Source organism: Brassica oleracea, chromosome C3 (genome assembly GCF_000695525.1).
Source record: "Brassica oleracea var. oleracea cultivar TO1000 chromosome C3, BOL, whole genome shotgun sequence".
In the NCBI taxonomy this organism is placed as follows: Eukaryota; Viridiplantae; Streptophyta; class Magnoliopsida; order Brassicales; family Brassicaceae; genus Brassica; species Brassica oleracea.
In genome coordinates, this window is record NC_027750.1 from 436,480 (window position 1) to 457,728 (window position 21,249).

General features: G+C 35.6%; 6 protein-coding genes and 1 non-coding gene across 7 annotated transcripts; 2 read left to right on the top strand and 5 right to left on the bottom strand.

Annotated features, from left to right (window-relative positions):
• Positions 1–1,841: 1,841 nt before the first annotated feature.
• On the bottom strand, positions 1,842–3,821 carry LOC106332014 (transcription factor-like protein DPA). Its single transcript, XM_013770465.1, has 8 exons — positions 3,532–3,821; positions 3,398–3,441; positions 3,173–3,244; positions 2,938–3,078; positions 2,763–2,831; positions 2,479–2,577; positions 2,317–2,387; positions 1,842–2,214 (listed from the first exon to the last, which is right to left on the bottom strand). The coding sequence occupies exons 1-8, from the start codon at positions 3,710–3,712 to the stop codon at positions 2,034–2,036; spliced, it is 858 nt and encodes a 285-aa protein (XP_013625919.1). The 5' UTR covers positions 3,713–3,821; the 3' UTR covers positions 1,842–2,033.
• Positions 3,822–8,181: 4,360 nt separating this feature from the next.
• Positions 8,182–10,394, top strand: LOC106336007. The gene has a single exon (XM_013774714.1). The coding sequence runs from the start codon at positions 8,709–8,711 to the stop codon at positions 10,224–10,226; it is 1,518 nt and encodes a 505-aa protein (XP_013630168.1). The 5' UTR covers positions 8,182–8,708; the 3' UTR covers positions 10,227–10,394.
• Positions 10,395–10,958: 564 nt separating this feature from the next.
• Positions 10,959–11,559, bottom strand: LOC106332803 (dolichyl-diphosphooligosaccharide--protein glycosyltransferase subunit 4C). The gene is made up of 2 exons (XM_013771296.1): positions 11,446–11,559; positions 10,959–11,253 (listed from the first exon to the last, which is right to left on the bottom strand). The coding sequence occupies exon 2, from the start codon at positions 11,251–11,253 to the stop codon at positions 11,146–11,148; it is 108 nt and encodes a 35-aa protein (XP_013626750.1). The 5' UTR covers positions 11,446–11,559; the 3' UTR covers positions 10,959–11,145.
• An 80-nt stretch (positions 11,560–11,639) lies between these two features.
• On the bottom strand, positions 11,640–11,711 carry TRNAH-GUG. Its single transcript has one exon. It is a non-coding gene; the product is annotated as a tRNA-His (tRNA).
• A 172-nt stretch (positions 11,712–11,883) lies between these two features.
• On the bottom strand, positions 11,884–13,547 carry LOC106328935 (THO complex subunit 4B-like). Its single transcript, XM_013767481.1, has 5 exons — positions 13,241–13,547; positions 12,955–13,134; positions 12,810–12,878; positions 12,509–12,747; positions 11,884–12,337 (listed from the first exon to the last, which is right to left on the bottom strand). Exons 1-5 carry the CDS (start codon positions 13,409–13,411, stop codon positions 12,130–12,132), a joined length of 867 nt encoding a protein of 288 aa, XP_013622935.1. The 5' UTR covers positions 13,412–13,547; the 3' UTR covers positions 11,884–12,129.
• Positions 13,548–17,143: 3,596 nt separating this feature from the next.
• LOC106331860 (short-chain dehydrogenase TIC 32, chloroplastic-like) lies at positions 17,144–20,001 on the top strand. Its single transcript, XM_013770289.1, has 8 exons — positions 17,144–17,433; positions 17,959–18,190; positions 18,588–18,667; positions 18,772–18,925; positions 19,053–19,131; positions 19,267–19,351; positions 19,430–19,476; positions 19,626–20,001. Exons 1-8 carry the CDS (start codon positions 17,163–17,165, stop codon positions 19,824–19,826), a joined length of 1,149 nt encoding a protein of 382 aa, XP_013625743.1. The 5' UTR covers positions 17,144–17,162; the 3' UTR covers positions 19,827–20,001.
• A 390-nt stretch (positions 20,002–20,391) lies between these two features.
• LOC106333725 lies at positions 20,392–20,822 on the bottom strand. The gene has a single exon (XM_013772146.1). It carries the CDS (start codon positions 20,761–20,763, stop codon positions 20,536–20,538), a length of 228 nt encoding a protein of 75 aa, XP_013627600.1. The 5' UTR covers positions 20,764–20,822; the 3' UTR covers positions 20,392–20,535.
• Between the last annotated feature and the right edge of the window lie 427 nt (positions 20,823–21,249).

The following is a 21,249-nucleotide window of genomic DNA, read 5'->3' on the forward strand; positions in this document are numbered from 1 at the left end:
AATGAAACTATTCCAGCTCATTTTTATATCATGATTTAGTAATTTAAAAATTAATTATGGTTATGAGAAATTTACGTTCACGTGACAATCCTATTTATCTTCAATATTTTTCTCATTTTTGTGTAGTTTTTTTAATTTTGGTTACTGCTCGATATAAATGTTGATTTTTTAGTTTATTCTCATTTTGTTATTTTGTTTTGGCTTGAGATTTAGAAAAATTTTAAAATTTAAAATTATTAAATAGATACATACTTAGGTTAAGATATGCGCCTTGTGCAGAATAAATATTTTATATTTATTACTTATTTTATGTTTTTCTGCATATTATGAAATAATAAAATAATAATTATATATTAAATAACTAAGAAATCAGTTACTATTATGTAATAAATTGGTATGCGCATATAAATCAAATGACCACTCTTATTTATTCGCAATCATTTTAGGGTAAATAAATCAAAAAAATCAATATGATCTATCATATATGATATATAATTAAATTTAAATGATATTGACATAGATATATAGTATATTTTTAATATGGATATTTATTAAATGAGATTTCTATTCATATGATTTTATGACTATTTGCATATTTGTGTAACAAAATTTTACACCAACGTTTTTTTTTAATGCGAAACGTTTAGTGGTTTCAATAATTTATAATCATTTTTAAAAAACAATGAAGATTTCAAAACTAAAATATTAACTTTTCAATATATGTTCAACACATATATCAAAATATAAGTATGTATTTTCATATGATGTATAGTTTAATTAAAAAGATATGAAATATATATATATATATATATATATTTATATATTAACATAAACACCTATTAAAATAAAATTATTTATTCATATGATTTATAATCATTATATCTTATTATAGAAAAAAAATTAAACCTTGATCACAAAAGTTTATGTGGGACTTTTAAAAGTTTTAGTAATTTATACTCGTTTGAAAAATTCAAAATACAACATATACAAAAAAAAACTAAATTATTATTATATGATTAATGTAATTGTGTAGTTTATTTTAATAATAAATAATTAAACAAAAATGATATAAAATATACAGATTGTTAGCAAATCTTTATTGTTTAAAGTCATTAATTGTCATATATATCTTAATCACATTAGGTAATTCTGTGGGTTTTATTTAAGTAAAGATAATAATTTCAACTTGATAAATGAATTGTCCATAATGAACATGCTATATAATATAACATTCTCTAGCAATTTAATTTTGGACTAACAAAATTTTCAATTGATTCTCACTTCACCACGTAAGCAAAATTAACATTTCAATTATGTGACAATTCAACGTGACACTTTTTTAGTTAGGTCAAACTACATGTTATAACTTTTTTAATGTTTGTCTATAGTGGATTTAAATAGGGCGACCGAAAGAATTCGAGTGTGAGTAAGTGAAAAACATTAATTTATAAATATATACTATATGTATTAGTATTAGTATTAATTGAAAACACTCCAACATTCTTTCAAAATGTTCCAACCAAGTTCGCTTTTCTTTCCCTCGAACCGCCGCGATGTCTCTCTTTTGTTGCCTTTTTCCAAAAAAAAAGTGATTTGTTTGTTCTTGCATGGGAATTGATAATTTTCAAGTTTCATGCATAAGTTTCAGCGACGCGCCATTTAAGCGCGAAACGGGAGTTAGCTAAATTGCTTCTCTCATCTACGTACACCTAACCTAACCGGGAACTAAGTTTGTGTGAAATATACCCAATCGATTCAATTCGGTTCAGTTTGTTTTAAATAAATAAAAAACTCAGGTAAAGATTAAACCGAATCGGTTTTCTAATAGAAAAGTAGACGGGGTTTCATTTATAAAGGAAAAATTGGATAAACAAACATTTGAATATTTGATGTTGGCCTTTGAATTACAAGATTACAAGCTCTCTCATATGACATAAAGCCAGATGTATAATTTTTTTATAGTATACCAATTAGATCACTTGTTTTTCTTCTTCTTTCTTGAAGAATAGGGGAGGTAATCATCGGTTTCTCCGTCAGCTGGATCTTGAGTTCCAGCAAACCGGGCCTGAGGTTCCAGAAGCAATGCAAGAACTGGAAGAAGAATGTTGAGATTGATGATGTGTAGAGGAAGAAGAAGAAGCTCTGTTTTGCTGCAGCTTGTGTTCTTGCATCAGTTTCAATATGTATGCATCGTCATGGACCGAGAATGGCGTGCTAAAGTCAAGGGGAAATACAAATTTTTTTGTCAATCCTATATTCAAGAGAGAGCAACATTGACTATAAATGAAAATATATTGGGTTAGGACTTGGGAGTACCTATTGAAGTCAAGGTGAACAAGTTGCATATCTTCAGAAATCTCTATTTCGACAGCTGCATGAGGATTTGTCTACAGAGAGAGAGAGAGAGAGAGATGGAGACATATTAGGATTCCAGAAAGACGAGAATTAGAAACCTAAGGGAAGAGATTTGTGAAGTACCTCAAGTAGAATTAAAGGTAAATTAAAACCTTCTGCTGGGCCTTCAGTCTTCACAGCCATCTCCTGATTTCTCAACATAAGACTCTCAAGACTTGAGACCTGACCACAATGACATTAGAGAAGAAAACATATAACCAAAACGTAGAAAGGTGGTTGATATTTCATCAAGACAACAGGAAAACTTGACTCAAGTAAACGGATGCTTACAAACTCTAGAAATGTCAGTGTAAGAGTCTTGCATTTAGATTTCCTTTTAACATATAAGAAGAGAAATTGAGAATCACCTTTTCTCTTAATTCTTTAAGGAAAACAGCCTTCTTTTGCACACTATTCATAACCTTATTTCGATCTCTCTGCAAGTACGAATATGAAATTACCACAAAGATTAGTATAACAAAGACAGAGAGAGGGGAACAGAACAGGAAAAGATCCAAAGGACGACTAGCTTAGAAGCAGCACCTTAACTTCTTCGACATCCTTTTTGCAGATAATGGGAAGCCCTTTCCACCGGATTTCTTTTTTATCCCTTGCGATAATATCCAAGGCCATGAAGACATTGAGTGCATCATAGACTCTCCTCCTTATGTTCTTCTCGTTATACTAATATTGATCATAAGATGAATATTGTTATAACTTGTATATGCTTCAATAATTCAAAGAGATAACAACAGCTTTTCCACCTCGCTATATATACCTCATTCTCATTCAAAGGCTTCTCTGCGTTCTGCTTAATTGTTGCAAAATCTGAAATGATTTCATCTGCAACCTGGAATCACAAGAAACCACATTCTCTAATACAAAGTTTTGAATGCATTACTCTATGCTAGAACAGGACTCCTTACAGGAAGTATTTATAGAACAACAAAAGATCAATTCTAAACTTTAAGAAGGAAAAGAATGATTGTGAAAAGTGTAAAACCTCCTTGTATGTAGTGATCTTCTTAGCTTCTAACTTCTGGCACACTGAGAAAGCAAGCAACAGTTGAATCAAAACACCAAACAACAAATACTTTCAAGAAAGCTCTTAGGAGAGAGAGAGAGAGATTGGCTGACCCATAACGCTGAACTGGCGAAGGCCACCACCAGCAGTTCTTGATTGCCCTTTCTTCTCTGTCCCAATCTCGTGATCATCATCATCATCAGCTATCAACTTCCTTCTCACAGGAGTTTTCACCAACCTCACTGCATGACGATTCCTCTGCTTCTCCGGTGTGACAATCAAATCCATCTCCATCCTCCTCCCCTTACCTTAAACCTAAGCAATTGATCAAAAGTAAGGAGAGAAACGCAGAAGCAACGATGTGCTTTTGCTTCTCCATAGCCCCCATTGAAGCTAATACGGCTCAACACACTCTCTCTGTGTGCGCTATATTCAACGGCGTCGTTTGATTCTATGGCTGGGATTCATATGGGCCTTGTTCACTCTTTGTGATTAAAGCCCATTGGGTTTATATGTATGTAACATGTGAAATCATCATCTATGACGAAGCTTTTTTTTTTCTTTGTGAAAATAATAATAAAATATTTTCTTGCTCTATTATGATGTATTGACAGTTGTGTCTGTATTCGATCCATTTGTATAAAAAATAATCGTATTATCATATTCACTGAATCTTCAAATGTTTTGGCATCGAGTTTTTGAAAACATTATCGCTTATTAAAAGTTATAATTCTTCGTCTTATAAGACATGGTTCGTATCAATACCGTCACCTTCTAACTATTAAAAAATAAAACTTTACATAACTATTTTATTATAGTCTTCTTTCTTTTAATGCATGTAATATGTAGCATATAGTTTAGACGTTAGTGCGTGAATGCGTGAGAAGGTTGCGTTGCATTGGACCGAAAGTAAATAGTTTCTCTTCAAAACAATTCATTATTTTACAAAAAATGTTTCTTAATGTTATATGAATCACCGGTTAAGTCTGCATATATATATATATATATATTTTTTTTTTTTATCAACGACCGGTTAAACCTGCATGTTATTCGATTTTGGCAATGTTGTTATTCGATTTGTAATCAATTTAAATGTTATATGTTTTGATATCCTATGAATCTGCCACCACATTGCACTGGCCAGTTGTCCTCTATGATTGGTGAGCTTGCATTTTCTCTATACAAATATTGATAAAAATATTTTATTAAACTAGTTCTGAGTTTTTTTTTTTTTTTTTCAAAGTTCTGGGTTATTATAACCATAGATGTTCTGGTAGGTGAAAAGTTATGGAAATTTTTCCAACCCAGTTTTTATCAAGTCTATACTAAAAGTCATTATTGCTAAAGTAATATGGTCAAAAATAAACCAAACCCATCAAATCATCTTTTTAGCAAAAACCAGTTTTATTTTCAACACAATTGAGATCTAACCGTAAATTTATTTGCAATATCACTAAACTAATCTGAATCTGAACAATACAAAGTCAGGCTTCACGGTGACCATGAAAAACACACATATATCATAACATAATCTGACAGGTCTAAGCTAGAGCCAATCCATCATAATGATATTTGTTCAAAACTATGTACTATCACAAGATTAAATAGGAAATATTGTTTAAATTACTATGATGTTATTGTCTGTTGTCAAGTACTAAGACATAAACGTGTTAAAGTCATTAGATTACTAGTAGTGTGTTGTATTTAAATATTTATTCATTGTTTGTTTACCTGTCGTTGTTTGGGTACGAGAGGTGGCAACTCCCAATATCCTTTTGGGGTCATCTTTAACGTCCTCTCCGATCTCAATTATTGAATTTTCTAAAGCAGTGTTTGATTCGTTCTTCTCTTTTTGGGTTCATTAATACTATTTTTAATTACTCTATTTATTTGGCTTTGTCAACTTCTGCTCGTATCTAGTGTAGTAAGTATATTTATGGGACAATAGGTATAATATACCCACTAGAAGTCCAAATTAGCCAAATACCCATGAGTTTGGATAAGGAAAAAAAACAGTATCCTTTTAGTAAAAGAGTGACGAAACTGCCCCTGCTTTATGTTGAAATAGATGTGTCGATTGTACAAGGCGTTTGTGTCAGACTACAGCAAATCTGTTGGTGGGGGACTTGTTTTGAGGAGTAGGGATGACGGTAGGGGGCGCTGCAGAAGACAGTCCGTTGGACAAAGAAGAGCTTCGTACTAGATGTGATTCCTCCAGAACCAATTCCTTAGAGAGGTAAAGTTTGGCCTTTAACTTTCCGTTTTTATGGTAATATGCAAGGTTAACGACTAACTATAGATGTTGCTTTCAGATTTGGCGGGTAGAGGATGTCTTCAAGTGCCCGAGGAGGTGTTGATGACCATCTGCACCCGTGAGCAAATGGAAGAAATCCGTAGGAACTCTCTCAGTCTTATGAGAAGTGACATTACCAAGCCTCTTGTCCAATCTGAAACGGACTCATTTGATGAAATGGATGTTTTCACTCCAACAAGAGATGGATAATCAGGCTTGAGGAAGTGGCCAACGAACCTCCATGGCAAAAAAAAGTATCACATTAGTCTTAGGTATGCTGCTGGATGTTTTTTAAATAAATACAAATTCTTGTGATAATTGAAGTTGTAGGCGGTAAATAACGGCTTACCGGTTATCTGTCTGTTTAGCTGCTACTGATGGAATTGATGGAGGGCGTTTGGAGTCAACTAACAAGGGGAAAGAAAAAAGTCACAGATCCAGTAACTGGTGGAAGTCAGTTCTTGAATTGCAGATGGGTTCTGGTTATGTGGATCACGGCTTGGGTACTTGGGTAGGGCTGACATTGGGCCAAAAATTGGTGAGGTTGAGGATTGTGTGATACTTGGTAAGAAATCACTTAGTTGCTATGTTTAGTGATATCAGCTAGTACATACATTTACACTGTTAGACATCATTTAGTTGATATGTTTAGTAATATCAGCTAGATTATAACTTATGTATATATCTCGTAGAAGCATCTCATCGCATCTTTATAAAAGTAGAAAAAAGAAGTCAAGCTGTAAGACATGACTTAGTTGTTACGGTTAGTAGTATCAGCTACTTATGTATGTGGATGTTAAAAACTATATTATGCGGTGACAATTTAATTTTATTTGTTATTTCAGAGGGTGATGACATGAGCAAGGTCACGCAGCACTTCGTTAAGGGCATGCAACACTTCGTTAATGCGGCCGTCAGCATCTTCGGCATAAGTGTTGTTGGAGGGACAATCCCTTCTATCTGCCGAAGGTGGTTCATCAGTCCGTCTGTCGCCATCAACTTTCTGGTCCGCACTCCCTTCGCTATGGTTTGATTTACCAATGAAATCAATTAACCCCTTAAACACTGACGGCCACCTACAAATTCAAGAGTTGAGAGTGTGTTAGAAAAGACAGCAAGACGATAAGTAATGCAATACCATTTCTGTATTTATTATCCCATATAATAATGTTTAAAAGGGATGTATTCAATATAACATTTGAGGTGATTTAATTTTTAATGGAGTTTTAAATGATTTCAATAAAAATTGCAGAGATTTAGGTGATTTATGTTAAATCACTCTAGAATATAACCTAAAACTATGAGATTTGAGTTTTATTTTTTTTAACTAAGAAACTCCATCCAAACACCCTAAAATCACCTGAAAACTTTAAAATTCCATAACTTAAAATATTTTCAATAACATTGGATTTTAGAGTACTCTACGAAATGTTAAGTTCAATAACAGTGGATTTTAAATGAGTTTTTAAAATTCATGTTTGAATAACAGTGGATTTTGTCATTTTAATACAAATCACCTAGAATGATTTATCATTTTAATATAAATCACCTAAAACTCTCAGTTGAATACAACCCCCAAGTGTCCCTTCAGGAACCGAACATCTGGTAAACTAAATATTACCATAGAATATGATGGGCGACTAGGCGTATACATCCGTTAGTTTTTGTTTGTTTATGTGACAAATAAAAAAGAGCGTTACTAGTTTAAGATTTAAACATTTAAGTCTAAAACCTGAACAGTAAATTTTATAAAAATAGACCCTAAGCCTTTAAAACTAAAGTTTGAGCTTTGAATCTTTGATCCTACCTACCTCCTAACCTAATCGCATACCTATAGCCTAAACAAAATGGTTCGTAGTTTTTAAATTCAACTTATTTTGAAATATGCATGTTTTGTTTTTGTTTTTATGTTGTATCCCATGTATACTATCGACAAACTTTTCTTATTGAAAACTCTCCTCTAATAGTTCAGTCAGAAATGAATACATTTCGCACAGGTTACGAGGAAATAACATAAGTATGTCAATCATAAAAATCTGTTACCCTTCCTCGTAATTATCATCAAGCCCTTGTAATTCATTAGGATGTTTCAGAATTTACAATGCATTTAACTAGTCAACAAAGAAGGATTAGTTAATTAAACTTGTAAGCGGTTGGATGCTTACACTGATGATGACGCATAATACTATTTCAATGGATAACTAGTATAAGACTTTTAAAATTATTTTGTTACACACTCACTAGGAACACAATAATGCAATTGGTCTCCACTAGCATTGATTAAAATAGTTTTTTTGAAAAATCAATTTTATTAGAAATCTGCAAAACATTTTATTAAAGAAAAGGGAAAAGAAAAATCGTGGCTTGATAAGCACATGTACCGACGACGATAAGCACCCATATAGTAATTGTTTAGATAGAGGAAAAAGATAATATTTAAATTTTATAATAATAATAAGAAAGAGAGTGGGGGGGGGAATCAGGCGGTATCTAGTTCAGGCTATCTCTTTACCTCTCTTACGCACATTCACTCCCACCCACGAAGCTTCCTTCCTCCTTCTTACATAAACTACCTCCCTCATTCACACCGTTACATTTCACAAACAAGAATCAACAACAACAACAACAACAACAACAAAATCAGAATTTTCAGAATCCAGCTGATTGATCATATCATTGCGACAATGACGGAGGAGGTTTCGTGTTGTCCGCCAATCTCTTGTCGATTCGTTCTCGAAAGGTATTATCTGGGCTCGATTTCTTCCTATTAGGTTTGTTGTTGCTGTTGTGATATAGTTGGATGTCATTGGAGAAAGGAGTAAAATTTCAGTTTCAATGTATATTTCACGGATTGGTTTGAGTCGGAGTTTCCCGCCGCTTTCTGGGGGATATAGTGAAATTCTAGGGTTTAGGGTTGGACATCGTCTTTCTCTAGCGTCTTCTCCAAGATTGCAATCAGGAGATTGACAAATTCAAATCAGACTCGGTTTTTGTGAAATGAAAGGCTCGATTCTCACTGTTTTGTCAATGGAGAATCATCATCATCATCATCCTTCAACGCACTTATCCATGGATTCCAGTGTCTCCTCCTCTCACGAAGAACTCGATCTCGAGATGGTGAACAACGGTAACCGCCAAATCACTCTTTACAATCCTCCAGACATCAACCTCCCCTTGTCCGTAGGACGAACCTCCATGTCGTGGAACTTGGATTCCTGCGATAACATTTTAGACGTTGGCCTCAGCTCGCATGTCTACGACACCACCGAGACGTTCCTCAACGTGGTGGCTCCCAGTAAAGTCAGTAAGAAATGCTTGAAACGAGGAGATAGCATGTGGGGAGCTTGGTTCTTCTTCAGCTTCTACTTCAGACCGGCGCTGAACGACAAGTCAAAGTCAAAGGTCGTTAGAGAAGCTGGAGGAGGGTGTTTTACAGGGTTTGATAAATCTGACCTCAAGCTCGACGTGTTTCTCGTTCAGCACGATATGGAGAACATGTACATGTGGGCTTTTAAGGATAAGCCCGAGAACGCGCTCGGTAAAATGCAGCTGAGGAGCTACATGAACGGGCACTCTCGTCAGGGCGAGCGTCCGTTTCCCTTTAGCGCGGAGAGAGGGTTTGTTCGGTCCCACAGGATGCAGAGGAAGCATTACAGGGGGCTCTCTAACCCCCAGTGTCTTCACGGGATCGAGTTTGTGGCGTCGCCGAGTCTCTTGTGCGTTAGTGAAGAAGATAAGAAGAGGTGGATGGAGCTGACTGGTCGAGATTTGAAGTTCACTATCCCTCCTGATGCTAGTGATTTCGGCTCGTGGAGAAACCTTCCCAACACGGAGTTTGAGCTGCCTCATGTTGCGAAACCCGGTTTGAGTAACGGCAAGAAGATACTTAATGGTTCGGGATTGCATTTGACGAGCAACGCTTCTTTCAGCAGCAATGGTGACTCGTCAGAAGGAGGGAACAACAGTAAGAAGAGGAAAGAGTTCTTATCTCCGGGAAGCAGCGAAGAAGAATGTTGCTTGACTGTTAACAACGTCGAGACCCACCAGCCTGGTTGGGTAAAGGACTTCACTGGAGTGATGAAGAACGTTCACGGGCCCGCGACTGCGGCCAAGACCATCTATGAAGACGAAGAAGCTTACCTGGTCGTGGTAACTTTACCGTTTGTGGATTTGAACAGCGTGAAGGTCTCATGGAGGAACAGCATCACGAACGGAATCGTCAAGGTCACGGGGTCAAGCACGTCGAGTGCTCCTTTGGTGAAGAGGAGGGAGCGTACTTTCAAGCTGGTTGATCAGACGGCTGAGCATTGTCCTCCGGGGGAGTTCATGAGGGAGATACAGTTGCCGAGTCGGATTCCGGAAGAAGCAAACATCGAAGCGTATTTTGATGGGACAGGACCGGTTCTAGAGATCCTGGTGCCGAAGCTGAGGGGAGGAGTGGAGGAAGAACACGAGGTTAGGGTTTGTCTAAGGCCACACCACCTCGGAGGGGTTAGTGAGCTTAAGTTGACGTGATGAAAAGGTGTAACATGTTTTTTTATGCATTTTGTACATTGGGAAAATAAGCCAAGCAAGTGCAAATCCCAAGTAACCTATTGAAAATTTCTTTTATTTCTTTTTGGTGTCAGTGTAACTTTTTCACTTATATTTTCTTATGATCAGTAACCTTGTTGTCATCCCACACTACAAGTCAGCCGTTTGGGTTTTTTTATTGCATCAATATGATCTAATGCAAAACACACTAGTAAAACAAGGTCCAGTTTCATACTAACAAGGAGCATGATAAGTAACTCGAATTTTCAGTGAACTACATTGATTATCATAAGTCTCAACCCAGCATTGACGCAGGTAACAACCACCAAGATGCAGAGAGGTTTAAGAATGAAACTGCTCCTTAATTTACTAGTGTGTTTGGTTTTGCATTAGAAAACTGATGCAATAGAAAACAAGTATCACAAAGCAGATGCCATTTAAACAGCATGAATCTGGAGATTCACCACAGGACGAATGCGTATGTACAATAGCACATTACATCATGCAAGCAAGCTTACAGTAGATGCTAATTTGAAACAAATAAAACTGTAAAAAGAACAACTCCCATGGTTTATGGGAAGAAACTCATATAAGCTTAAACATTTCATAAAAGCTAAGCGAGTCGCAAGCATCACAATCTAAACTCACTCATACCTGCGCGTATATATCAGCTCTGAAACAAGTAAACTGCATGATAAAATCTGAATGATGAAAAGCAACTATGAAAACAAGTCTATTACGCATTCATCAAAAACCACATTGTCATATTACATAACTGGGGGAAACATCTCGACTGTATGGAATGCTAAAGACATGCTGATTCCCAGACATTAAACTGTTTTGTTTTTTTTTGGTAGGAAACCAGCAAAAAGATAAAAAAAAAAAGAAAAACATCAGTTTTTCATTCGAACTTTGGGTCGGCGACGACGAAATGGTAAGCAATGACCAGAATGAAGATGAAAATGCCGAGAAAATTGGCAAAGAATCCGAGGTCTTGGTCGTCAAACATCTGTTTACATCACAACAGGAAGCAACAATCAGAGAAAGATAGAAAGAAAGAGTCTCATCAGATCTGTGCGTAATTTAAATAATCCTGGGAATATAGATCCATGCCTCTACCGATTCAGATCCACAGATTCCATCACCATCTAACGAAGAAACAATATGACAATTCGAATTGAAAAGATCTGTAGCATTTTACCTTCGAAAGCGCAGGGACGATGAATTTCCTCTTCGATTCTTCACTGGGCGAGTCTAACGAAACAGATCGTAAAAAGTGAAATAGGGTGGGGAAGGATGACTCTGGTTAAGGAGAAGGTTGACACAGAACCGACGACGTTTAGATGAATACCGTTACGACGTCGTTTAGACAAAACACAGAGAGCAAATAAAGAGTGTGGCTGCTGGGATTCGAGCCCAGGTCTCCACGGCCACAACGTGGAATTCTTACCACTAAACTACAGCCACTTTGTTGTTACAATTGTAGTTATTGTTTTCTTGTTCTTGCATAGTATTGTTTTTAAGTTAAGCTTATCCATATTTTGAATTTAAGTTTCAATGTTTATAAACAATGCAATGTAATATTTGTGTATAACTTAATGCTATTGCTTTGCTTATCTATAAACATTGCAAGGCTCTGTATAAAAGTAGATGGAATTGTCTTTTGAATAAACACTTTAGAAGGGTTTGAGTTCCTCGGTACACATGATACTGATTTCTCTCAACTCAACTGCAAAAGCTAAAAAAAAAAAGCTCACAAAGATAAAAAGCTAAACCCCGATAATGTCAGACCATCGACACCAATCTAAATAACATACTCATACATAAAGTATATCATGCACTAAAGAAATACATGTAGTCTTTGCAATGGATTTAGTCCCTCCTTTCAACTTGTTTCCTCCATTGCCTCTTTGTGATACTTGTCCAATTCAGCATCAAGATCCTCTGCAGACACCTTTTCATCACGTCCTCCTCTTCCACTGCCACGACCACCGCCTCCTCCTCCTCCTCCTCTAGCTCCCCTACCACCACGGAAATTACCTCCGCCAAAACCACCACGAGGCCTTCCCATAAAACCACCTCTTCCTCTCCCTCTGTTGCATAACAAGTTTATACAAAATATTTAGTAAGACTAAAAGGGTTCGAGTAATCGACCTATCCAGGCTAACTAACAAGTCATGCGATCAATATAAAAACTCAAAGACCAACACGTCAACCATATCAAATATATCATTTATAATATCAAGACTGAAAACAACACAAACCTAAAGTTTCCATTGAAGTTCCCATTGAAGTTGCCATTGTAGTTCTCATTAAAGTTCCCAAGTAACCCATTCGAAGGAAATGGAATTTGAACAGGAGCAAGCATAGGAGGTGCTGGAGCTGAAAGATTAGTTCCAACAATCTCAATCTTCATCAGCTTTCCATCCAACTGAACATCATTGTAACGCTTGACAGCTGCCAAGGCATCACCACGCCGTGAAAAAACAACTTCAGCAGTACCCTGAAAGCACAGTTTGATCAGTTCAACGCGATCTAATAGCAGTAGAAATCTTATCGAATTACCTTGGATCTTCCACTCCTATCATAGTGAATCCCATAACGCTTAAGGTCACCAACCTCTGAGAAGAGCTCCTATAAAATAAACAAACAATTAACTTCAAAGACACGATCTTTCCTCTTTCTAAAGAAAATTCGAATGAAATGAGACCTTGATATCCTCGTTGGAGACACCATAATCTAAATTTGAGATGTAGAGCTTCGTTCCAGCCTCGATTGAAGATCCGCCAACGCCAACACCCGCAGACTGATGCCCAAAAGCAGCCGCCACACTCGCGTCAGTGGCGAAAACGTCGTTAGCCCACATCGCGTCATGAGCTTGTTGCATCGGCTGTCAACGAAAAAAAGATCTCAACTTTAACAAACCCCTAAAAGGAACTGAACTCTCTGATCTGGAATGAAGAGGTAGTTAAGGGAGATTAAAATCAATCGCTGACCCTTGAATACGGCGCCGTTCTGTTTCCCACGCGGTTAGCAAACCGTCGAGACGGACCGGAGGAGCCACCGCCGAATCCGCGACCGCCGCCGTTTCCTCGGCCGCGAGATCCGGTAGGTTTTCGATTGGATTTGATGAGGTCGTCGAGTGACATATCCAAGCCACCTGCCATCTTCGCCGGAGATTTTCTCTGCTTCGAGAAGAGAGGAGAAGGGAGGAGCAGCTAGGGTTTCGTTGCAGTGATTAATGAAGCTCAGAGATAGCGAGAAGATCTTCTCGAGAGTATTGCGATAAAAGCCTCGTAATGTTTGTTAGATATGTATTTGCGCCCGAAACTCTTGATTGTTACCGTTTAGTCCCTTTAAATATTAATGGGCCTATTGGAATTGTACAAGTCCACGGACCGCAATACGCATCCTTCTTCGGGTACGCGCTATAACCATTGCCTCGCATTTCTAAAGGGAGAACAAAAAAAATATACATCATGAAATTATTATTTTATAGTTTATTTGATCAATTGTTAATTCCTATGAAAATGACCAAAATCAATCAGTATGTTTTTGCTGACAAAAAAAATCAATTTATTTTACTTGGAAATTAATTGAATAACTGATCATCAAATTGACCACATTCTGTTTGCTAATGCCATATTTGCATTCTTGTATTGTTACTTTTACCGTTGCCTTCCTTTTGCTTCTCTTATATTTAACACATCTCTTTCGAAAAACTATAAAATAACTTAGTTTAAATATATTTCGTAAATACTATTTCTTCACTACTCGATCTTCCCACTTCAGTGTGAAGGATTCATCATAAACATCAGATCAATCAATTCTTGAAACCGAACATGGCGGCCTTAAGCCATGTGCTACACGCATTACCTGTATGGGCACTGTATGTTACTACTAGGTACATACATAGACGTATTAATATCAGTACGTTGGCAGGCACCTTTTTTGGCAAACACATTTGTCTTTGAACTACAAAAAAAAAAATTGATAACTACAAAATTGTTTTTTGGTTGTAGTATTTTCCAATAATATTATTTAGTTGTAAATAAGGAAATAAATAGAGTAATGTATTTTTGATCAAAAAAAAAAAAAAAATAGAGTAATGTATTTTATTAGTGGTCTCACATGGTCACATCACTTCCCCATGCAATGAACCGGACGTCATGCATGTGCCACTCGCCGTTGAGAATAGTAAATGCTATCATTATTCTCTTCATAGTCGCCTATTCGTAATGCTGAGTTTTTGTTTGTTCGGGTGGCTTAAACTATAGATCTAGCGATAAACTACCTTCGTATATATAGTACTACTATTTTACAGAACTGTTATAAATGTAGATTGCTCCATTCTATTAATATATTAATTAGCCATTCGTTAGGAACTTAGGACAACAATTTGCATGCTCGTAGGGGCGGCCACTGGTTCGTCTTTCGTTTCATTAATACAAGTTGACAAACCCATAAATAGACGACGTAAAGTTTCATTTCGATCCGGTTAGATAAAGTTTTGGGTGATGAACTTATACTTCACACCAATATAGATTTAGTACACAATAATTAGATTATTGAAAAATCCTCTTATAAAAAAATTAGATTATTGAAAATGAATACATCAAACTTCTTTTATAAATGTATACTGTACTAACTTAGAAGTTTCAGACTATAGACTATTGGTCCATAATTTTCTCATTGTGTTCGTAACCAGTGTCTAATAATATCACATGTAAGACATATTAATTCTCTCAAATAAAATTGAGCTAATGCACTTATTTAAAGAAAATTGAATTAATTAATGACTGGGAGATTTTCAAATGCCACTATACTACCATCATTTTGATATTTTATATTAGCAGTAAAATATTAACTTAATTTCCCGGTAAAAAAAACTATTGTTTTCAACTCTCAAGTCTGGACTTCTCAGTATAAGTTGTTCAAATCTCTGTTTTAAATCATATAGCTATATCGTAAATAATAATTTTCCAATCTCGATAGTGGTGTGTGTAGTCTTGTGTAATTTTCTACCTGTATTCTTTTCCGCCAATTGGACCAAATTGATTAAATCACACCTAACAGTGTCATTATCAGGCTTTCAGCAATATTGGGAGGTAAGAAAAGCGAATACATCCAAATCTCTTAGTTGGATTCTCTGAACTTGGAAACGGAAAGTTAGAGAGGAACTATATGAGCATGGGCTATATGAATTAAATAACACATTCTGTATAGTTACTTTATATATCTTTAACTGCCGGTCAAAAACTTTTTAAATCACTCAAATGTTTTTGAATTTTGAGTAAAGTGGGAGTTAAGTTTGATTTTCCTCGAAAGATTCCTTCTCTTCTGAAGAAAATCATAATGGTGTTTCTTTTTTTGGTCAAATCATAATGTTGTTCAACTATATATAGTTTTTGTTTTTGTTTTTGAAACTCTTGATAAACTATAGTTTCTATACATAGTTTTAGTAAACTTGGTTTTGTTTTTGATAGCTAGCGTTGTTTAACTAAAAACGATAGTATTATTTAGGTTTGCTATAAATAAATATATTAACTAAAAACCATTTTCCATATGCAAAGTATCGTTAGTTTAAATAAAAAATATATATATATATATATATATATATATATATATATATATATAATCTAAATTTGATAATTCTTAGCTGTAATTTGTAATATCTTATAGTTTATTGGCTTAGACTTGCATAACCTCTCTAAATTTGTAAATAAAATTTTGAATTAATTAGATGCTTAATTCAATTTGTATAGCTATATAAATTAGGAGGGTTTGGGTAAGTGGTAACTCATTCACTGGAAACATGTGAAGAGAGAAGGATGTCAAGTAGATGCACACTTGTATTGTATAGTAACCAACGGCTTCTCACCAAACTTCATTAATACTTTGGTCAACCCTATATGATTCAACACTTAATATTCAATGGTTAGTCACGTTAATACCCTCCATTTTTTCAAAACAATTAGGGTTAGTAGTCATCAATCCCCAAACGTAGCGTTTACTTATACTATTACCTTTACTTGAATAGACGAAAAATCAAATTCCTTTAGAAAAACGAGGCATCCCAAAGAAGGAGGGAACACCACTACATGTATAACTTGTTTGATAACAGCCCTGTTAGGCGCTTGAACGCTGCGGCAGCGACGGCGATCAAAAATACAGAAGGAATGGTGAAATTGTTTTGCTTGTGAAAGCCGCAGCGATCACTTTGACGTTAAGAAGCGGAGAAACCGAGAGAAATTGTGGAACGCCAGATAAAACAGCGTCAGACTCCGTAATTATTTGAGTCGCCAGCGGCAACTTCTGTTCCTATTCCACTCTCACCACCGTGATATTTTTTATTAATTTCTTTGTTCTCCGTGTTTTTTTCTGGTCGCTAGTCTCTACCGCTGCGTTTACGTAACGAACAGGGCTAACAACAAAAAAATCAAACAATTTAGCACTGTCTATAAACTACAAAGTGTATAGCCTATAGAGTTCGAAAAAACTTGCATGCTTTAGAAATAACTGCGAATAGACTGGTTTTACTGTATGAAACAATTTTCCGTTGAAGTAAACCGCAATGGCAGAGTTTTATAGACCTTAAACCAAAAATTATTGAGAAGTAGACATGCTTGATTTGGGCACATGAAAGTGTTCTATATATCACTCGAAAGAGATATTCAAACAGCTCCTTAATTTGATTTAGAGTTTGCATGCACTATCGATCGTCAAAAATATATATTAGAGTTTATATGTATGTGAATTGTAAATAATTAAATACACATTGTTATCTATTTATCTATATATATATACGTATTCAATTTTTGTGTGGATTCCTATGAGTGTGATATTTTGCTATTTATTCATAGATCCATTCACGTAATAATGTCGATGAAACTAGAAGACACCAAGAAGAAGGCATTAATGAAACTCTTTGCCACTTATAAATATGCTTCTCTCATAGTACCATATTATTCTCTAACACCCCTCTTCCTTCTTAGTTTCTCTCTATCTCTCTCTTCCATATTGGTTCCTGAGAGACAGATCTCTGAAAATAAAGAGGCCAAGCTACTAAAAATGGGATTATATTCACTAATCACAGGGAGAAGAGGACCAAGTGGGTTTGGTTCAGCTACAACAGCTGAAGAGGTTACCCAAGGGATTGATGCAACTCATCTCACTGCAATTATCACAGGTTCATACATCTATGTACACACATATACAGATGTATATATGTACCATAAGTTGATTGTTTTTTTTTTTTGTGACAAAATGTGAGTTCATTTCATAGAAATGGCATTGAGATATAATAGCTTGGATCTAATTCTGCTAGAACTAGCAAAGGCTATCTAAGAACCCCAAAAAAGATAAAAAAGATCCTTAGATACATTGTTAGGCTTAATCTAATAAAGACTAAGGCTAAAACATGAAACATGGAGAACAACATGACAGCAATTGACTATAGTTATAATACCATAACATCATTTGACTAGACACATTTTGTGGTTTAGCGCTGTTGCTGAACTAGTTTGAGTCAAATTTTGATGATAAAACTGTGTTTGCCTCACAAATGCAGTACGAAATCAATGCCGTCATGGAATCGCTATACTCATTGCTAACAAAAACACACAAAACTATTTAAACCAATTAGTTGACTTTGTTTTTTTTTTTTTTGGTGAAAAGTTGACATTGTTTTGACATGAGTTTATTATTGTAAAAGGAGGGGCAGGAGGGATAGGAATGGAGACAGCGAGGGTAATGGCCAAGAGAGGGGTTCATGTGGTAATTGGTGCCCGAAACATAGGAGCTGCAGAAAATGGCAAAGCCGAGATTCTCAGACAAAACACAAACGCACGTGTCACCCTCCTCCACTTAGATCTCTCTTCGGTCAAATCCATCAGAGCCTTTGTTCGTGACTTCCATGCCCTCCATCTTCCTCTCAATCTCCTCATGTACTTTCTCTCTCTCTCTGACACCCTTTTAATAGATTTTGGACCACATTTTTTTTTTTAACTTTTAGATCATTGATATTACGTCATAGTGGTCCTGAATGGCATCCACATTAACAGCTTTAAGGTCGTTAACATTGTTTATGTTACCATTAGTAAAATCTGCTATTCGATTTAACATTTTAATCCAAAAAACATCTGCTATGCCAATAAAATAAATAAAAATAACATCCAACATCCAAATTCTAATTTTGTGTTTAGGATTATGAAAATAAAACGAGCAGAACTACTGTGAATGCTAGTAATATTAGTATTTCAAGACGAGGCACCATTTAACTGCTATTGATTGTATAAATTCCCTAAACCAATCGATATAAATTGTAAAATATGTTATTTGCAGAAACAACGCAGGAGTAATGTTCTGTCCATACCAACTCTCTGAAGATGAAATCGAATTGCAGTTTGCTACAAATCACATTGGTAATATTTATGAAAACAAGTGCTTCTTAAGAAGCTTTAGGTTTGTTTTTTAAGAAAATAAACCTTAAATTTGAAACATTAATTGCTGAGCGTATACTATATAGGTCATTTTCTGTTGACAAACTTGCTCCTAGACACAATGAAGACCACAGCTAAAACCAGTGGTGTCGAAGGAAGAATTTTGAATTTATCATCTATAGCTCATATCTATACTTATAAAGAAGGAATCAAGTTCGACAGCATCAATGACATATGCTGGTAAATCGTAGACTAGTTTCAAAACTTGAATTATTTTGAAATCTGCAACCGCTCTGTGAAACATGCAGTGATTAACCATTAGTATCTTTCACATTGCATCTTATAACCATATCATTTTGTTTTTCAGTTACTCGGATAAAAGAGCTTACGGACAATCAAAACTAGCCAATATATTGCACGCTAACGAGCTCTCCCGTCAACTTCAGGTCGCCTTCACAGTTCACACACACACACACACACGCACAAACATATACATCTAAGTGTTATTGCTTAATAGATGCTGTAGAGAGCACATATTTAAAAACCTCAAAATCTTTTTGGGACATTGTTTTGTATGATAGGAAGAGGGAGTGAACATAACAGTGAATTCAGTGCACCCTGGTCTCATCCTCACCAATCTCTTCCAACACACTGCTCTTTTAATGAGTAAATTTTCTCTCTGTTTTCCTCATATTATTTCCTTTAAATTTTCACTATTGTTTGTTTTAATCCCCATTTTCACAGGGTTCTTGAAGTTCTTCAGCTTTTACTTGTGGAAAAATATACCTCAGGTACTAAACTACTAGAAACCAAGTACTCAGCCAGATTAAGGACCTAACTCTATGACTATGCCACTTACCATCTCTTAAACTCGTACAATTAACATGTGAGAGACAAATACGAATATGAGTTTGTGATACCCCGTGTGTTATGTTGACAGGGAGCAGCTACAACATGTTATGTTGCTCTGCATCCAACGCTGAAGGGAGTAACGGGAAAGTACTTTGCAGATTGCAACGAAGTCACTCCAAGCAAACTTGCTAGAGATGAGACTTTGGCACAAAAACTCTGGGATTTTAGTGTTAAGCTCATCAACTCTGTTTCTAAAAAGAACTACCTGGGTTTCGAGGACACCATTTAATGAAATAACTAAGAATCTCTTTTAATAAGAATCTCTTGTTGTCACTTATAAGAGTAAAAGTTAAAAGGATGAGTGAGATTTGGATGTGATGTACCTTGTTTCCAGACAAACGTCAGATCGATGGCAATAGTGTTTAACCAAAATTTATCACTTTCTCACAGTTTTACCTGCTTAATTGTCTTCGGGAACACCGACGTAATCTTCTCCCATGCATTGGCTTATCTTCTTCCGATAAAATTGGATCCACTTTTTAATCATTGAGTTTTGCGTCTATTGATATTTTAATATATATATTTTCGTACTTCAAAGCCTTTTTCATCTTTCAATACCCACGAATCTCTCAGCCAACGTCAACCATAGCATGTAAGATTCTAAAGAAAATTTTCAATATTGGAATCTCTAAACATTTACAAGAAAAGGGAGTTCTCGATCATTCACACTTTTGCTTCGGTTATTTTGTCACGTTTTAGCAATTGGTTTAGTCTCAGAGGTCGTTATCAATTCAAGACTATAAGTTGTATTGTATTCAGAAGCCCGAAATCATTTAACATATTGAAATAAGAAATTACGATTGATTCATTATCATATAAGTCATTTTACAAAAGACTGATTATTAATTTATTATGCGATATTAGAATGAAGACAGGGAAAGGTTTATGCGATGATAGAAGGCTTAAATTTTTAAGTAAAAGCAAAGGAAAAAACGAAATCAGTTAGAAGAGGCGTTCCCTTCCTTGCTAGCATTGTCATCTTTCTTGTCACTGTTTGCTGGAGGAGCAGCAGCTGGAGTAGGCGGAGGCATCTGATAGCGCGGCGGCTGAGAAGGGATGGTGGATGGAGGGTTTGCTGTGACAGATATGTCGGTGAGATCCAGGAGGGAGTTCGGAAAAACGCTCAGAGAAGGCCTTCTCTGGTGACGGCTTGGTCTCTCAGACATTGTTAGTTACAGATTCAGACAAGAAGGACAGGGAGCAGAGAGAGAGAGAGAGAGAGAGAGGGTTTATTGTTTTGAGTGATGAGTTGAGAGAGAGAGAGACAGAGTTTATATAGAGAGGGTGAAAACAAATGGGGTTAGGTAGACGGTGATTATCCGAATTCCGAGCATGTACTTTAGTCAATTTCCATGCAGGTATCACTTTTTAAGCTCATAAAATTTATTACATAATTAATGAAAAATAGGAATTGAAATATTATTGGATTGAAAATATATTACTCTTTCATAAACTCGTTTTCAGTACATAGAAATATATTTAAATTCTTTTGGCTATATCTCTTAGTACTTATCTCCAATATTTTCATAGCTTTCCAAAGTGGCCAGTTCTGTGCATGGTCAAATGATTCATAAACATCAACAAGAAGTCAAAACGTATTTATAACAGTTACCCTACAAGTCTACCATTAGTCAGGCAATTCTATAAACTAA

Excerpts from the sequence above, each read along its gene's own strand:
- LOC106332014 (XM_013770465.1), bottom strand. The coding sequence starts at position 3,712 with ATGGAGATGGATTTGATTGTCACACCGGAGAAGCAGAGGAATCGTCAT. Across the intron at positions 2,832-2,937 it reads AGGATGTCGAAGAAGTTAAG|AGAGATCGAAATAAGGTTAT; the intron begins GTGCTGCTTCTA and ends TCGTACTTGCAG. Across the intron at positions 2,578-2,762 it reads TTAAAGAATTAAGAGAAAAG|GTCTCAAGTCTTGAGAGTCT; the intron begins GTGATTCTCAAT and ends CATTGTGGTCAG.
- LOC106336007 (XM_013774714.1), top strand. The coding sequence starts at position 8,709 with ATGAAAGGCTCGATTCTCACTGTTTTGTCAATGGAGAATCATCATCAT.
- LOC106332803 (XM_013771296.1), bottom strand. The coding sequence starts at position 11,253 with ATGTTTGACGACCAAGACCTCGGATTCTTTGCCAATTTTCTCGGCATT.
- LOC106328935 (XM_013767481.1), bottom strand. The coding sequence starts at position 13,411 with ATGGCAGGTGGCTTGGATATGTCACTCGACGACCTCATCAAATCCAAT. Across the intron at positions 12,748-12,809 it reads ATAGGAGTGGAAGATCCAAG|GGTACTGCTGAAGTTGTTTT; the intron begins GTAATTCGATAA and ends CTGTGCTTTCAG. Across the intron at positions 12,338-12,508 it reads AACTTCAATGGAAACTTTAG|AGGGAGAGGAAGAGGTGGTT; the intron begins GTTTGTGTTGTT and ends GTTATGCAACAG.
- LOC106331860 (XM_013770289.1), top strand. The coding sequence starts at position 17,163 with ATGAAACTCTTTGCCACTTATAAATATGCTTCTCTCATAGTACCATAT. Across the intron at positions 17,434-17,958 it reads TCTCACTGCAATTATCACAG|GAGGGGCAGGAGGGATAGGA; the intron begins GTTCATACATCT and ends TTATTGTAAAAG. Across the intron at positions 19,132-19,266 it reads AGCTCTCCCGTCAACTTCAG|GAAGAGGGAGTGAACATAAC; the intron begins GTCGCCTTCACA and ends TTTGTATGATAG.
- LOC106333725 (XM_013772146.1), bottom strand. The coding sequence starts at position 20,763 with ATGTCTGAGAGACCAAGCCGTCACCAGAGAAGGCCTTCTCTGAGCGTT.